The sequence below is a fragment of the Corvus cornix genome, chromosome 7 (assembly GCF_000738735.6).
Source record: "Corvus cornix cornix isolate S_Up_H32 chromosome 7, ASM73873v5, whole genome shotgun sequence".
NCBI lineage: Eukaryota > Metazoa > Chordata > Aves > Passeriformes > Corvidae > Corvus > Corvus cornix.
In genome coordinates this window covers 4996911-5015862 of record NC_046337.1, presented here as the reverse complement: position 1 = coordinate 5015862, position 18952 = coordinate 4996911, and the positions used below count along the sequence as shown (strand labels likewise).

The following is an 18952-nucleotide window of genomic DNA, read 5'->3' as shown; positions in this document are numbered from 1 at the left end:
GTGCTCCACAAGTTGGTTTTAAAAGCCAGGAGTCAGTTGGCTTTGTATGGGCAGGAACCACACAAAGGGACTGATCTGATGTGACCGCTTCAGGGACAAGCTACTGTGTGAGAGATTTAAAGGACAGTGCAGTAAAATTGCCATTAAATGTATGGTTTTGAGCAAAATCTGTCCCCTACACACACTTACTTGCATACTATGTCATTGCTGTCCTTGTTCATTATGCAGCGTCCCCCATGGCACCTGATGCACTTGTCCACCTCACACTTTGGCCCTTCAAACCGTACCGGACAGACACATTCCACACTTCCATCATCGGAAATCGTGCACGACTCGGAATTCACGCAGTAATGGTGGCAAACATCTGAAAGCAACGTGAGGCCTCATTACTAAAAGACATTTTTTTTCCGTAACGCTCCTTAATAACACAGTACTTTCATGTTTTAAAAGATACTGTAATAAAAACAAAATGAAAACTGAAGCTGGTGACTCACTGGCAACCACAGGAATCAAGAACACCCCAATAAACAGACATATAATATATTAACGACGTAGTCTCGGGAAGTGGAATGGAAATATAAACTCATAAGAGGGGCTTTTTTTCCCTTCTAGTTGTCTAACCATTTATGGTATCATCCCACATAATATAAAGACTATTGATGAGAAAAGCAGAGCAATGTTAATGTATTTAATGGGATGTTGGCTGAATAAAAATCTTCTGGTACATTCACATTACCATTAACAGCATTATGCTAAACTGAAATTGAAACGATATTTTGAAATAATTAAGTTTTATTTTCATTTATCCACATATTAAAATTTGATGAAGTTCTAATAATAATATATAAAGACATAATCCATAATTTCTACAAAGTACTACATCCATGCTTATCTTTACAGACTGTACAAGACCCCATTATAGCATTTAACTATTTAAATGCCAGCAGGACTGAAATTTCAAGTAGTGAATTCTTTAACTCTTCAGAACCACCAGTAACTGTCTCCGTTTTCATACCTTTTTAAAAATCAAATTGCCTAACTGAAGAAGCTTCCAAGAGATACGAAATACTGGTATCTTAACATTTTGGTTAATTTTTTTTTTTATGTGGTAGTGAAAACTTTATTTTGTGGTTTGTTTTTTCCTTTAAAGTCATCGTGTAAACTCCTTAATGGGCAGGGACACCTTCCACTGTCCCAGACTGCTCCAAGCCCCATCCAACCTGGCCTTGAACGCTTCCCGGGATAGGGCAGCCACAGCTTCTCTGGGCACCACTTGTGAGGGTATCTCAAAGTCAGAAACAAACACATTTTGCTTCTGCTACCCTGAGCTGTTTTTCCTCCTCTCCAAGGAGTGAGTACTGCTGGAAGAGTTCTGTGAGGGACAGAGAAAGGCTGTTGGAGGAGTTATTTCTGTTTGAATATTCATTATGTATCTCCACCTGTCTGTGCAGGCTGTAGGCTCAGCTGCTTAAGGAATCACTGCTCAGCAACCAGAGCAGCTTAAAAGACACTAAATGAAGTTGTTCGTTGCTCCTCAGTACCAGTTCCAGGTACAGAATGGCAATTTGCAGCAGGGGGGATATTTTTGGAACAAAAACTACTGCAGTTTGAAAGCTAATACTGAGAGTGATTTTATGTAAGAGCAGTGCAAGGGGCATATGTTTGCATGTACATTAGGACAAAAAAAACAAAACCAAAAGACACAAACCCAAAACTTAGGAATAGGAAGGTCATATGCTAAAAAAAAAAAAAAAAATTTGGTTTTTAGTATTGATTGTAGCCACAAACACCTTTAGTCATCTGCTGTATCTAAAATGTTTATGCTACATTTGGGCTGAAATGACACAATTTTTTTTTTTTTCCCCTAAAGAAAGGGAGTTCAGTTTCAGAGAAAGTCACAGCTTGTGGGATCACTGTATCCACTTGGAATGATATTAACTGCATGAAAATGTTTCCTATTTTTTAGGTAGTTTGGGCAGCCTTAAATGATACAAGGAATGAACTTTAGCTACCCTGCGTGTCTTTTTTTCTGGAGTTTAAAACAGGGAGCTACATTCAAATACATCAGATTTATGTGTATTTAATAACATGTGCAATGTTAGTAGAATTCTATGTAAATTCACTCACTTAAATTTATTTCAGCTATGCCAGTGCCTTGACACAGAGCACACATTTCAGTTATTAGCCCTTATGTGAACTAATCACAGGAGAAACTCTGCATTGGGTAATTGGAGACAATAAGTGTGGGGAAAATAAGGTCTTTGCAAGCTGGTAATACTGCAAGCAAATGTCTTCTCCCTGCCATAAAACCCCACTAATAATATTTTAAGCTTGGGAGCAGGAGTAAAATACCTACACACATTCATGTGTCATCCTTTGCATATGAACTGCCTTCAATCACAGCAAAGACAGGCTGAAAAAGATATCTGGGAGGCAACCAGTCTTGGCAATAATGCCATATTAATGTATTCCAACTTGCATACAAGGTGAAAGTGATTAATAAAGCAAAAGATCACACAAATGTGCAAAAAAAGCAAAAAAACCCCAGATGTGACTTGATATACTCATTATTAACTGTTCATGGATACAATTTCACAAAACTGATATTGGCCACCAAAAAATACTCTAAAAGATTGTAAGACCTTTTTTCACACCTAAAAGACTTAAGTTTTAAATCAGCAAAAGCTTATTTTGTGTTTTATAATGTGTTCAAGTGTCTGCATTGTGGCAGTTTCCCAGACAATCCAAATCTGATAACAAGCACTGCTTAAAAAGTACCCCTAAATTTACATTTAAATTAATTATCTTAACAAAAAAAAAAAAGAAAAAAAAAAGAAAAAAAGAGGTTTGCAGAAGCATTCAACTAGAAACAATTTGTTTGGTTTTGGGTAAGCCTCAAGTAAATATTTTTCCTTAATCTGTGTGTCTGTCTGTGCATGATTTATGTACTATACTATTTTCAAATACCCAATTGTGTTTGCAGATACTTATTTGTGGATTCATGTAGTTTGTTTAATACCAAGGGGGAAAGAATCACAATTACTGCTGGTTTTCCATTCAAAGGTTTCAATTTATTTCATAGTCTCCCAACTGGAAATATATTCAGTTTACTTCAGTACAAATCCTATTTAAGATACACATTATCCCTTTCCTTGTTTGACAGACCTTTCTCTAAAACTAAATACTTTTTGTATCTTGTAGATAATTTTAAACCAGAGCTTTATAACAGCTAATTTCCCTTCCTTTTTTTCTTAAACCAAGCCTTCTTCAGCAGATTCACTGAAGGTACAAAAGAGATGATGCCTTTCACATTTAATGTTCTATGACAAGCACTATGACAGTCTAACAAGACTGTGACAGTCCTTGTCTTTAGAATGTTAGAGTCAAAGCAAAGCAGGAGTAGAAAAAAGAAGATTAAAAAACACCATTCTGATCTCAGTAAAATAATTTGTTCTAACTTAAGGTTGCTTGTGAGTCATCATTTTGAAGAGACATGGGGATGACAAACTGTAATTTGTAAATGAGTGACCAACAGAAGAAATTCAAGATTATGTTCCAAATGTCTTGAGTTACTGAAAAGAGATAATGGTGAAAGAAAACAAAAGCATGGTAAGAAAAGAAATATAAATGGAGTAAGAACAGAATGCCTATTGGTTGATAACCTACTTTTCTTACTCGTCTGTAAAAGAAGCAAAAAATTAGAGGAAGTTATAGAAACCTATAGAAACCTTCACAAACCTATCTCAATGAGAAGAGACTGATGGGTCACTGGAATGAAAAACAAGGGAGAAAATCAGATGCAAAAGACAGAACCTAAGTCCTGAGAAGTAAACAAGAGTAATATTCAGAAATCCTTTACAATTTCAATACCAGGATGGGGCAGAAACCATACTCAGGGTAATCTTTGTGCAAGCTAAAGAAATACAGCAATGTGAAACTCAAAGCAGTCCTCAATGTGCTGCTTGCTGGGGTTAGAAATAGAAAACAAAGGTAAAGGAGCAGTTTAAAAGACGTGTTGGTCTGCAAAGATAAGGGACACCAGAAGGTTCTTTAACCCACTATGTCAATTCATTATGCTTAGGTATTATACCAGCAAGAGAAAATATATATAAATTGGAATAGAAAATTTTAACACAATTATCTCATGGCTACTGACAAAGCTGTCTGTCTTGTACTGCCCTACTCTACAGCTCATTCATGAAAATAATAATAAATCATTCCTAAAACAGCTCGTTCTTCAGCTAGCCATGTAGAAGAATATGCCCAAAGATCACCGGAATACATCAGATGCCATTGCCTCAGCAGCACGAATAATCTGGGGCTAAATTTAACAACGCCATAAAAAAAAAAAAAAAAAAAAATCACCCACATGGGTTTTAAACTTCCATTGTGTAGAACTTTTACTACAAACCCAGGTGGAATAATTTGTGGAGATTACTCACAGTACTGGCACCTGTCTCCTGTGTACTCGGGCAGGCAGGCACAGAAGGGCTGGTTGCCCGCGGTGACGCTGCAGGTGCCCCCGTTCTGGCAGAAGCGCTCGCACACCGTCTGGTTGCAGCTCGGCCCTGTAAAACCCAGCGCGCAGCTGCAGGTCGGCCGACCTGTCCAAAGCAGAGAAAGCTATTTTATGATAAAAATAAATACAAGTTAAAGCAGTAACCAGCATTTTCTCAACACAGATTTATCGTAAGAGCAGGAAGTTTCAGTGTCCGAGCCCAACTGTGTTTCTCCAGATGTTGACAGAACGTGCCTTTGCAAACATTGCTTGAATGCAGAACTTTTAAAAAATGAAGTTGGCTCTGGGAGTCGTGGGCACTCAAAAACTGCATCTGTGCATTTTTACACTTGTGCATGTACAGTCATTGACTCATATAAGAAAAAAGTCATTATTTAAAATATACAATAGTTTCAAAAGTTGGTCCTAAGCAGGAATTTAAGATACGACTGAACTCTTCAAACATCCTGCCATGCTGGGCTCCTCCTGTTGCAGAGGATAAACATTCGTATGATCACCATTGGTGTCTCTTCAGAGTGCACTCCGTTATTCTCAAATCTACAAACCCTGACGTATAATCACATGAATATACAAGTATTTACTAATGCAGTAATAGCTACACTTTACATAACAATTTTTAATAAATCACATATATCTATGCCTGTTTTGTTATGCCACCCCTCTCAGATAATGAAAACTGTTACATAAATATAGCTGTCTGGCATCAGACCGAAGACGCCTGTAACATCAATATTCAATGCCTGAAAAGCAGTTAACACTTTGGGCTGAACATTTGCACACAATGAACTCCTAGTCTACAGCTTCTTTTCAAAGGATTTGAAGATAGTCTTTAAAACCCAATGCATTTTCCTCCCATAATTCTTCTCTATTGTAATTTTCCTATTTTTTTTCCTTATCTAAATCTCATGTCTAAAGGATTTATAGCTTTGTTACAATTCCACTGTTTTATTAAACCCTTCCATTTTCCCCATCTTATTTTCTTAAGGCTTATCTTCTTTAAAATGAACTTTTAGATTCCATTAATGTTCTTCCATCGCCTGACTTTGCTTTTCTATCTCATTTATAATCTTCAAGTAAGTGACCTGATGTGTCCAACCAGCCATCTCCCTTCTCACTTCCTAATATACTATTCTCATTCTTGATTATCTCTTACAAGACATTATTTTTTTCCCCCCATCATCCTTCTCTTTGCTTTCATTCAGCTTTAAGGATTTTCTTAAATTTAGGGAGAACCAAGTTTAATGCTTTTATTTTTCCTGGCTTCCCAGGAAGAAAAGAGATGAAGATTAAGCAGGTCCTGAGGACTCTTCTGAAATACAAGGGCAGACAGGATGTGTTGGAATAAGATGAGCACTAAGGTTCCTTCCAACCCAAAACATTTCATGGTTTTGTGTTTATCAAGGTAACTACATAATGTACTGTGTGTGTGATGCAGAATCCCTTTGGACTGGAATTACAGGCATAAACAGGAAAAAATAACTTCTCACACTTTATTATTGACAGCCCAATCAAGATAATATGACTGGAGAGCTAGAAGAGATCAGAGAAAATCTGGGAATAAGTTATATATCACAGGCCATAGTTTTCCCTGGATTTACATTTGAAAAACTTCACACCATGCCACAAGGCAGGAGCAAGCTTCTTACATAGAAACAATCCTACCTTATGGAGGGATGGCTTGGTGAGTCCACAAAAAAAGCTATGCTTGACTTGGGCCTGACCTGATTTAAAACACACAGAAGAGCCAAAATCCTAAGTAGTCAAATGAAATAACATTAAGGATCACTTTTCCAAAGTAATTCTCCCTGATTTTCATGGCAATCTAACAAGAACTCTTTACTGCTGCCTGACTTACAGCTGCTGTATGAACAGGTTCCTCCTTTGCTGGCTTTTGTCTCATTGTTTCCTCAGTTTAGCACCACGTCTGGTGCAGGTATCCACACCTGCTTTCCTCCTGATGTTCACCACAGCTGCATCTGAAACTCTGAGATGTGCAACCCTGCTTACCTTGCCGGTCTTTCTTCTCTGCTTAGCTGGCCGTGTTATTGAGTAATTAAGATTAAACTCAATATTCCACAAACCCTACAATTTAAATTTCTTATGGTCTGCCTTTCTTTTAATACTGAGAAATCATTTAACACCAAATTCATTGGAGAATTTTGCAATACAAGTGAAGCACCCTCATTTTGTCTCCTCTCTCTGGCTCATGCAGAATGATTTATTCACTCTTTTTCCTTCACTTACATCTTACCCTTCTTACACGACACACTTCACGTAATTATTTTCTGTATTTTCTATTTTAAGCTATGCTAATTTAAAGTGTTTTGCAAATCATCCTAAGGGCCATGAGATCAGTTAGGCTCTTTCTCTAATGAGTACAGCAGGAACAAAACCATTGACCTAAAAATAGCTTTGACTACTTTAATATGCATCAGGCTGGTTATTCATATCTGTCCCCTGTGATATAAACATTAAATCAAAGATGTTGAACTCAGATGTTAGCACAGATTCCACTTGTTTTTCCCCATGTACACAGTTGTATTTAAATTCCTGCCCCCAAGACAGGGGGTTTCCATAATCCTTCATCTGAATCAGTGTTTCAGTACAAAAAAAAGATAAAATAGTGATAGAACATAGAGCTGGAGGTCTGAAATCCGTTTTCATTATTAATACTCCTCTATTTGTTAAAATGATGAGACAATGATATTTTTCTAGTTTGTAGAAAAGATTATTCTATTCTTTACTAATGTAGACTTATAAATATGCCAAACTGCTGACAGTTGTATGAAAATTTAATACAGTATAGCCTAAACCCCATTTTTGTCACTCAATTTTACATGCCTTCCAGTAGTGTTAATAGTCCATTGCCTATTTATACACAGACTGTTGACATCTGAAATAATACAAATAATGACATTTTCATTTGCCTTATTCTCATAAATTATTTCTGATACAAAAAAATGGTTCCAGGAACAGTTTAACAAAACTGCAGCATTAAACAATGCCAAAATTTGCCGTAACATTTTGTATCACGGAATCAGAACATAGATTTATGTTTGCAAGGGAAACAGTCGTGTGACCAAGATGTCACATAATCCAGCTAAGAAAAATTGCAGGATGAGCTCATGCACAGAGAGCTCCAGCACCTTTCCTGATCATGAAATCTCAGGTTTAGAGCTCTACAGACACAGAATTAAAACTCCATCTTAATTTTTGACCCTCACCACCACAGAAAGATTCACAACACATTAGTATAAAGAAAATATTCACATGGAAAGTGGTTTACAGAATGTTAAACTGCTTCAAATTTGGAACAGAATTTAGTAGAATAAAGGAGAATAAATTATGGTGACCCTAAGACATAAGTTATTTTTGGTAGGAGGATATGAAAAAAAAAAAGAATTTTTAGACACAGAAATGAAATGTAGTTTCCATGTTTCTTACAAAAAATAAATCATGCAAAAAAACCCCAAAAAAACAGGGATCAAAATCTTTCAATGTTCATCTAGGTTTTGATACAGAGCCTGTAGTTACTTCTGGTTTGTCAATTTAATTTGCTACATAATAACAACTGTTTATATAATAACTTTTCAAATAATCTTCAAAAATTGCTCATAAATATCTTCCTTTACTTCCTCTAGAATATGTTGGCGACTTCTTTTGGGAATTCATTAATATAATCTTAAGCTCATATTTACATTTATTTTACAAGGATCAGAATTCTAAAGAGATCAATTTTCATTCATGGTATTGCCTAAGCAGCAGAGAAATACTGTGCAATTTCAATAACCACAAAGTTTAAAAAATAATTAAAAAATAATGAAAAACTAGGTCAATAGCATTATTTTTGTAAGCTTTCTGCAAGATTTTAAAGATTAGATAATCCAGATGAATGTCTTCATCAAAACCTACATTATTTATTTCCTCCAGTCACCGGTACATTCACTACCAGCAAGGTGTGGTTTTCAGTTGTTATGTGTGAATATGCACATTTAATTTCAATATTTAACTTGCTGCTGCTATTACAGACAACAGTGTGGCTCTACATGAGCTTTCTGTAAGCAGTATCTTGCCCTTTGGTGTCGTTATCAGCAGTCTGTGGGAATCACAATAATTCGTTTCTGTGTGGCTGATGAACAATAATTAGCTTTACTGAAACAATAGGAGTGGAGAAAAGCTGCATTATTGAAGATAATTAGTAGGTGAGCTGATTGGGATCTATCCCAACAGATATGGAGTCTCTCTGTGTTACTGAAAAGGAAAGGAAGAAAGAACAATTTCTAAATATCTCTGAGTACTCTCAGAGGCTGCTCTTTCCAAGGCTGCTGGTGGTGGTTCTGCTGGGACCTGAGATAAGACCCAGTGAAATACCACCCTCATCCTTCCCAGAGTCCCCATCCTGCTGAAAGCACAAAAAACCAGGCTCTTCACTGACAGTCTTTTCAGTATGCACCAAATCACCTTGTTTCGCTCATAAAATAAAACACAAAATAATATCTGCTTTATACATGATGATTCTTTCAGAATATTTCATCAATTTTCATTTAGAGGAAAGACATAATATTTTTTTTTCACTCATTTTGATACAAACATCACAATTGTGTATGATTAGACATACCTTTCATATAGTACAAAGGGGTTTATCTGATTTTGTGAACTAGTTAGCTTAGTTAATGTGTTTGAGACAATCAGCAAAATATTGCTGCAATATTTTTACTTTAAACTACATGGAGAAACAAAGCGTGTTTTTATGGTAACATTGACTTTTTTTCCGAATTCCCATTAATTTGGCTTACTGGAAAGTGTTCATTATTACACCCAAACTTTTAATTACATGTCTCCGATGTGTACTTTTAATTAACTGATGACATTTTCTTTGTTCAATTATTGTAGTTCAATACAACTGTCGTAAACTTATAAATTTTAATTAAAGCTGCTCCAATCTCTGCCTATATAATGTTCACATAGGAATTTGCCAAAAGGCTTAGCAGTAAGTAAGCCAACAGTGAATAATCCCTGAATTGCCAGTGGGATTTGTTTAACAAATTAACATTTGTGTGCAGATAATGAGGTTCTACAACTTAACACATCCAGCAAAGATTTAGCACAATCATGTTTTAAAAAATTAGTAATACTCTGCAATTTACTTAATTAGTTATCACATTACTATTCTATATTAGGTGGAGAGAGAGAAGAGGATTTACACATTCACTAGAACACACACATTCACCAGAAGAGTGTCTGCTGCATCATTTTATTTGGATCAGAATATGAGGAAAGGTTCATTCCCAGGAAATTTCCTCCTTATTTTTTGAGCCAGAAATGAACAATAAGAAAATTCCCTGACTCCTGGGGAAGCTTCCAGCTGTGGGGACCCTTTGGAAGCATCATCTCATGAGGCTAAAATTGCTGGCAGTCCCTAAGTTCTCCAGAGGCCACGTGTGGAAAATGACACTTGTGAGATCGACTGCCTCAAAGCTGTTAGAATAATATGTGAGAATTAACAAGGGCAATCCAAGCCTCCAAGAAAGAGAAGGTCAAGCAAGCTGAAACGATCACAGGTCATTTATATTTTGCAGATAGGTTTAGATTGGCACTCACACACACAGCTTCTGCAACTTCCAGAAGAAAAATCTTCATCATTTTGAACAAAAATACACTTTAAAAAAAGGCAAAATTGGGAAAATACATGGAATTTGATTGCATGAGTTTAACAGGTCAGTTTGATGAGTTGGTTGTATAATGGATGAGAAGTATGAGTGCTGCTTTTTGAGGTGGTGTTTGTGAGCACTGTAGTACAGGGGGAAGCAAGCACAGCAATAGCACAGCAGATCAAAGTAAAATGATACCAAGCTGACTTAATTTTAAAATAGCAATCTTATACTTTACAGAAATTGAGGGAGTTCTTTACCAAAATGAGTTCACAATATAACTATTGGAACATGGGGATGTGTCACTTGTAGACCTGCTTTAGTGGTGGACCTGGAAGAGCTGGGTTAAGGGCTAGACTCAATCTTAGAGGTTTTTTTCCAGTCTTAATGATTCTATTGCTATCAGACAAATCAACCTGGTAGGACAAAGTATAAATCTAGACAAAATATAATGCTGAAGTTCTAAAACCATTAATGAGAAACTGAGCAATTCCTAGTAATAAAGAACCTTTTCATTCCCACATGTAGAAATGAGCAAGAATACAGTAACACACAGACTAACACCTCTCACATGAGCCTGACACAGCAGGCCAGCTCTGCCTGGAAGGCTGAGACAAGGAGAAGAAACACTGCTCTGGTCTGGATTTCACACCCTCATCCAGCAAAGGGCTTGTGCATCCCCTGCAGCTGCAAGTGCCCTGCCCAAGTCAAGGGCTGAAGGACACACAGTGGTGTATTCAAGGAGAAAGAGGAAATGGTTATTGCAAGAACACTTGGGGAATTAAGCTTTCTTGATTTAATTACATTTCAATGCTTTTGGGGAGTCCAGCGTAACTTCTCTCTGTAAAATACGTAACAGCCTTAGTATATCATGGATTAGATTAAACTGTGATAAGGGGCATCTCACTGGCATGCTAGTTTGTTTCAGTAAGACACGATTTATAGACTGATACAGATAAGAAATACCGCCTGATAAGAAATAGAGATTTCCTCTTAATAGAATATTTACTGGGTCCAGGGGCTAGGCATGCAAGGAAGATGAGATGCTCATCAACTTGAAAATTTTATCTGAAATACTGGACCGAGTCACAGCGATTTAGAAAGATATAAAGTCCTTTTTCCACATTTCCAGCACATGAAAGTTATGGTGTGGGCTTCAAGGCACGGCTACCCTCATGAATTGGAAATGGCAGACTGGACATCTGGTTAACTTGAAATATGATTCCTAAAAATTTGATGAAACTAAAGGGAGCCAGCACAGTAGAAGAATACTCCTATCAGCAGGCATGGCCATCAGAACCAGCTCTGTGTTGATCTCAGCTCTTTCAGGCACACTTCAGTCATGTGTGCTACAATAAACTTTAGCTGCTGTTAAAGGTTCAGCTTCCCCCAAATCAGGCAGCTGAACAATGAAATACAGACTGTGGTGACACCCATGCTGGCTCTCCTGATGTACTTTAGTGCAGACCTGTGATTCCATTTGGGACCAAGCATCAGGCTGATTGCTTCGTCCCCAGGCTGATTCCTGCCTCCCCAGATCCACGTTGAAAACTGAACAGAAGTGTATTGTAGACTCTGCTCATATCTCGTCTCTACCCACTGGCGGCAAAACCTACTGCACTAATTGTTTCAGCAAGGCTGAGAGATTTCAGAGGCTGGATTTAGCAGGAAAATGAAAATTAAAAATATCCATGCAATAGCATAGCTGTGTGAGCACAGCAAGAGTGAGCTGCCTGGGAGAGGGAAAACGAACTGCTGGAGGTGAGTGAGCCCTGTGGCTCCTGCCAAAAGAAAAGGATTAAGTAAAACCCTGGGGTCTCTGCAGGACTCACAACAGAGCTGAGTTCCAGGAGCCAAGTTATTAATTTTATTAAGCCTTTTAACCCCACAAAAGAATCAATTAGATGCCAGACATGTAAAAATGTGGGAATAAACATCCTCTCATCAAATGATGAGGAAGTTCTGCTCACCATTTAAACCATCACTTCCATTCACTTGCACGTCCTCACTTAGCATGTATTGATCTCACTACATTGATAAAAATCGCCGCTTATCACTTGTGTCAGTAGTTCCGTCAGCTGTTAGGAGCAGTTTAAAGTATAATTCATCAACTTCCAGTAGAAGTGATTCTCATTTTCTGATATTTAGTCATTATTATGAACAACATTACTAACCCTCAACTACTCAGAACTGAAAGAATAAATTACTAGACTTGCATTCACTTGGAATTTTGCCACCACGTCTCAGGCAATGGGAGGAGAAGCCAGCAAGTGGGGTTAAATTACCAAACTACATAGGCTAATGTTAATTAGTAAGGAGTGCTGAGGAAATCTTTACAATCTCTGCCACAGAGACTCAGACACAAACTTCTCAAGGTCAGGTGCCTGGACTTTTCTTTCACAGATCAGGGTGTTGGCCACTTCATCACACAGGAGAAAACAATTCACAGCATCTTAAGAAGGTGAAAGCTTCTGAGAAGGAGACAGCAAACTCTTCTCCAGCTTTTGTATTTTGAATCAAATATTTAACTATTCCTTGAAGCAGAACATAGAATTCTACTTTTCCTTTCTCACAGAATTGCTACATTTTAGAGTACTTCTTTTCACACTTTTCCTCTCTAGCCCAAACATTATACAAGATACAAAAATGTGTTAGGGACAAAGATCAGCTGTCAAATTCCTGCTTTTTAACAGGATGATCCTCCCTGAACCTAAGAAATATAATTTCAAATTCCTCCAAGAAAATGAAGGATCTCAGTTCTCAGCAACAAAGTCTTCCTGAGAATTAGATGAGTAAAATTCCTACTTTGCGAACTCCAGTAAGACAAAGGTAAAGGATTGAGGTCAAGGATTTAAGCAAATATCTCTGTGTATGCACATATAAATTTAGGGGGTGAATTGATATAAATTAAGAGAACAAGATGTATGGACTTGTTGCAGACATAGCTTGACTGGACATTTTGCTTTAAAATTCTGCTACACTTCAACATGTGAGTCTTTACACTGAGTATCTACTTATATTCTCCCTTTTCTGGTATACAGTTTATTTGTGCTGAAACACCAAGGTAAGTGAATGAAAAGCCCTATTGACTACAAAGAATATGTGTATGGAGTATGCTGCTACTTTCGCACATTGTTTAAGTACAGACAAAACAAATAACAAAGAGAAAAAATACCACAAACAAGGAACAAATTTCAACATTTAATGCAGGTATAACAGCAAGATAGAGCTGTGCAGAAATACTTACCAAGGAGTGAGGCCCCACAGGTTCCTCCATTCTGGCAGTAGTTGTAGCAATGATTGGTTTCACATCTTTCACCAGAGTAGCTTGGCCAGCAGTGGCATCGGGGATCCCCCTTCTCATTTATGATGCACTTCCCTCCATTCTCACAGGTTAATTTACAGCTGTCATCTGCAGCAGGAGCACACACACAGAGCACTTAAACAATCCCAGTCTCATGGAAGTGGCAAAACAGAACCTTGCCTCTTAAACACAGCCACAGATCTCTGTCAGTGGGGGGAAAATACTGCTTTTCAAAATGGAGAAAGTAAACTACCCCTTCTGTTTCCACAGTGACAGAAAAAAACCCACAAACTTAGGAGACCATAAGCCCTGGAAAGGCTGCCAGGAGCTGTTGAGTTGGTGGGAGCCCTTGCATGGCACAGGGAAGTTGACCTCCCTAGGATCTAAGTCAGTAATAATAGTATGAATTTGTCTGAAACCATAATTTCTAGTTTGAGAATTGGAAAATTGAATGTTGGTTTCATCTGCGAGACCTCAGAAAACTTCACAGTCATTTTCTGGTGACCTCAGCCCTTTTTATTAGCTTTTTTGGATCTCTCTTCCACTCTCTCTGCTAACAGCCTTCTTAACTAAGCCCTGTCCAAAATATTTAAAAGGAAATCATTTAGCCTTCAAAATCCTCTTCAAAAACTGGTATTTGCATACAAACCCATTGCTCCTAAGTCATATTTTCTGATTATTCCTTTTTTTCTGTTCAGACTGTAAAATCCCTGAGAAAGGAAGCTGCTGCTGCTCTGCACTCTTCTTATGGCAGCAGAGCCACCCTCTCAGTGTTGAGGTATGAGGGGACAAAAACTCTGATCACGCCAGATTCAGTCTTTATGTAAAGCTCTTTAGTACTTAGAGTTGTGTCTCTCTAGGAAACACTTTGAAAAGTAAACCTCTATTTCAATCAGCAAAGTATAAAATCACTCAATGATAACAACAACAAATTAATTATAGATGAGCACACATACAATGCTCAAACATCCAAGTAAGTGTAATCCTAAAGAAGCAGAAAAGCACCTTTCCAGCTCAAATCATGCCTTCAGCAATGAGCCTTTTCATTTCTCACACAGCAAAACAATCCTGTGAAGCCAGACTGCTTCCTAACTAATCCAGCATTTGAGCCCTGCATGGCTTTAAACAAGAGGGATGCCACAAGTACTGAGAACTCCTCAGTAATACATCCACCAGCTGCAGGAGTTTTGCTGAATTCATCTGCTTTAGTCAATTCATGAAACAAAGTCATAAGGGACAAGGTTCCCATTTGTCCCTTACTGGTTGAGGTCTAACATTGACTGGTGTGACTCAGCCACAGCAACTCCTTTGAGATTTAAAGGAATACATTGTGTTGCAAGTGCAGTATTTAGGGATGCTGGATGTCCTCTACCTAAACAGTTCTCTCAGACTCTGTAAAACCCAGGAACACAACTGTGTTTGTGCAGAGCCCTTTCTTTGGATGCACCTAAATCTCTCTCTCCTGCCTGTGTGCACCCTGCCTCAGCAGGGTCTGCTGCCTCCTTCCACAGCAGTGCTGAGATGGTGCAGACACATAAGCTGGGATCAAACCCATTTAAACAAAACTTCTGGAAACTGCAATCTTTCAGGTAATTTACCTTTCCAAAATTAAGCTTCCACTAGGCAGTAAATCTTAAAAGTTACCATGGTGGACTGACTGGCAACTTCTTAGTTCATGAGTTTCACAACAAAAATATGAAATCCTACTTGCACTTAATTTTTTGGTGTCCACCCTGGATATATACAATTGCTGTAAGAAAGCTACTTTGTATTTGGGAGTTTGAGGATGCTTCAGTGTTTTATTTATTTGGGTGGTTCATTAAATCCTTTGATGTTCCATGAACCGTTCTTCAGTTACTCATTACAGAAGTTGTTTGAATGGATAATGTAGCATGTCTTATTGGAGAGAAGGTCTATTTTTGTTTTGCTTATCTTATCTGTTTTACTTATCATTAGTCATGAGTTTATGGAGCAGAACTTGGCAAAAACAGAATAAATAACACTGAAGTACAGACAACTGCTCATTTTTATGAACCTTTCTGATGGTGCATTAAAAACATGTTCTATTTCTCTTTTAGAACAAGTCCATAGAATTAAGATATAAAATTTGGGAAAAAAATATGGAGATTACTACTGATTTTGCTCTCTATGAAACACTTTAAATTCAAGAATTTCAATACAGCTCTAATATGAAACAGAGAAATGGTAATACAGAAATTTTGGACTTTCAATAAACTAAGAAAGAGGCTCAAAAGATGCAATGGATAAGAGAGTATTAAAATATTCTATTAGACTAAACAATATAGGGGGTTTAATGCTGCTGCTTGGTTGTCTGGAGGTAAATACAAGAAACAAATTACAAATCACATCAACTTAGTACAAAAGGGGATGACATGCCTGTCTTTGTGTGGGAGACACAAGCACAGTGGTCCCATAGGAGAAGACAGGAAGAAAAGGAATACAGGAGAAAAATACAGAAGACTTAGTATGAAAAGCTGAATACAGTTAATTGGAATTACTGAATAAGTACCTTGGAAAGAAGAAGTGGGAACAGGTCTACCAAGTACCCACCCTTGGAACAAAGTTGTTAATAAAACAAAGGCAGAAAATTTTCTAACTCCAGTGTTCAGTGCTGTTCTGAGCTTGCTGAACTTGGACTTAAAGTCCTCTCAGCTGCTCTTTTCACTTTTGAAATGACAGAGGTAAATCATTACACTTGTTATCCTACCCCTAGTCTAGCTACTGAATCTCTCTAACATGAAAGAAAGGATTACAGATGATGTAATTTTATATATTCTCTCCTAATCTGGATATTTAGTCTTCTTCTGCCTTGATTTGCCCATTTCAATCTTAACACCTTTAATATATAATCAAATAATTTTGGTTTGCCATTTCTCTTACGTTTTTCTTTCCACTAAAACTTTTTGACACAAACATTAATAGACTTGGGCTTATCAGCTTCATCTTTGACTCCTTCCTTTTACTGGAAAGGAAAATCTTACAAAGAAGAAACACTGATAAAACAGCATATCAAAGCTTTGTGAACTCTACTGGTATTTTTTTCTTTCACTTGTTCACTTTTTGATATCCCATTCCTCTCCCCCACTTACATAAGACACACATCTTTTATTGGCATTTCTATAACAACCCTGGTCTTTCTCGAGGAAAATGCATCTTTTGGCTATTTTCTCCCCTTTTGAAGTATCACCCAATTTCTGGACTAGACAAGTTAAATGGGTTGATGATGTCATAGAGCACAAGGTTCAGGACCTACATTCGTTGGGACAGGAACAGTTTCCCTCCCCACAGTGGGAAATTCTGATCTCATGGGGCAGAAAGATATTTGCTCTTGGCTCTCGCTCGGACAAAGGTGTAGCTCATCCTTTACTGAGCTGAATGCACCTAATGAAGACAGAGAGCAGAGTCCTAATGTTGAGGTAAGGTTCTATAAATCTTCCCTCAGATGAGAGTCTTGCTACCTGCCAATTTTCCATATGCTGAGAAGTATCAGAACAAGTTGTTCTCCCCAAATTTTGTCTGAAGGCTGTAAGACAGATGCTACTCTTTCTCCTTCACTTTTTTTTTCCCCTCTTAAAAAATCCATTTTCTTTACAATTTTAAAAGGAAGAGAATGGTAAGGAAAGGATCCACAGTGAGAAAATCTAACTGACACCCATCTTCTTCTGTACTGGGAAACACCAATCCCAACACCAAAACCCCTTTGTAAATACAGAAGAAATGAGGTAAACAGATTTTTTGTTTTTTCAAACCAGAAGCAGATTTCTGTGTGACCCTTGTTTTTTCGATCTCTAAGAAAGCTGAAAGCAGGACCAGCCCCAAGAAGAAAGCATGGACTAAACTGTTGCAGCTCTTCCTCCTTGAGGCAGACTTTGGGGTTGAAAAAGAAGCCACGTAGGGATGAACTTCTCCATCCCCAGCCAAAGCACGTTCTCTGCCTGCAATCTCTGCATGCAGTGGGCAAGTCCCCACAGAAATGTGCTGGGGGAAGCAACATGATAAATTAAACGTTTCATCTCTGTTCAGAAGCAACATCAGTTCCGAGCCTTTGCAATTTTTCCTCAGGCTTTCCACTCAACCAGAAGAGCAGAAATATTCCCCTCTTAAGAGGAAAGTGATAAACGTGATGCTCCAGAAGAGGGAACTCTTGGAAGTGTTCATTACTCCTGCTCGTTCAGCTGTGGGACACAATGCCTTCCGCCAGTGCAAGGCTCTCCATTTTCATCCTCTAGGTACATTTTTAGCTTCATTGTGCTACAGACCATTAGATACAAGAAATCTAATGGATGCAAGTCCAGGGGTGTCTTTTAGGAAAATGAGGTGGTACTCTGCCCATTGGAAAACTAAAGGGTAGCTTCTAAACTGAACAAGTCCAGCCTATTTTAGTCAACAAATAAACCCCAAAAGAACTCTGATCTGTCAGTCACAATCATCCAGGGAGAAACGAGATGGAAGCTGATCTAAGGATAAACTGGAACTTGCTTTCATTTTGTTACAAAAAACATTCTGAATGATCCAACACACCCATATGTTGTAATAATTCCAGCTTGAAAACTCCAAATCAAACCCTGAAGCTGTTTCTCCTCAGCTGCTTGAGGTGCTGGTGAAACAGCTGTCTGAGGCAAACTGGTTTCCGTCCTACTGAAAGCCACTGAGGAGTCAATATTTAAAATTCCTCACGTAGGATTTATGAAGAAAAATCAACACAACGGACCAAGCCAAGAGTAACAGTACGCAGAATTTTAGGACTTAGCTAATTTTCTTCTGAATTAAAAAAAAAAAAAAAAAAAGGGGAAGAAACAGAACAATCCAATGAATAAGAATCTGAGTCAGTTTTTGGGATACAGCACAAGGAACAGAGCAAGACTTAGATTACCTTGCAGTCACCAACCTTTATGGTAGGCACACCAAGAAGAAATTGAATTAGAGATGGCTGTCCCATTTTGGCTCTGCCAAGTCATGGAAATCTATCACTAGTTTCCTTACTACATTTAAAAAGACTCAAAAACCACTCAAAGGCATTTAAAAATGTTATGAATATTCAATACACTACTGTTTTCTATTGTAACTTGAATTATATATTATTCCAAAAGTACAGTTCAACCCTACTAGTTCTCAGTATCCACAATTGCTACTAATTTCTGAAAGTAAAAGACTTCTTACATGACCCAAAACAGCTGTGTACAAGTTCAATAAAACCAGAACACCTCCAGAAACCAGAAGACCGCCAAAATCAATAGGAATATTTTGACTGACTTTGAATCAGGATTTTATTGCAGACCAACAACAACAACAAAAGGCTGTATGACCTCCCTTGGGATTGTTAGGTCACCCTTCAAAACACATGCAGTCAAGTAAGGCAGGAGTTTCTGTTTTGGGTTACTGACATCCATAACTGTGCCAAAAATGCTCTGAATAACAGCTTTAGACAAGGTGGATGTGTGGGGTCTGGAATATCTC

At 37.8% G+C, this 18952-nt stretch overlaps 1 protein-coding gene across 1 annotated transcript in view; it reads right to left on the bottom strand.

Moving 5' to 3' along the window:
• Positions 1 to 18952, bottom strand: part of LRP1B (LDL receptor related protein 1B) — a 636888-nt gene that overhangs the window by 22284 nt on the left and 595652 nt on the right. The window contains exons 83-85 of the mRNA XM_039555091.1: positions 13418 to 13582; positions 4443 to 4604; positions 190 to 364 (exon numbers count right to left, since the gene is read on the bottom strand). Of these exons, the coding sequence (XP_039411025.1) occupies positions 190 to 364; positions 4443 to 4604; positions 13418 to 13582 (502 nt within the window). The remainder of the gene's footprint in view (positions 1 to 189; positions 365 to 4442; positions 4605 to 13417; positions 13583 to 18952) is intronic.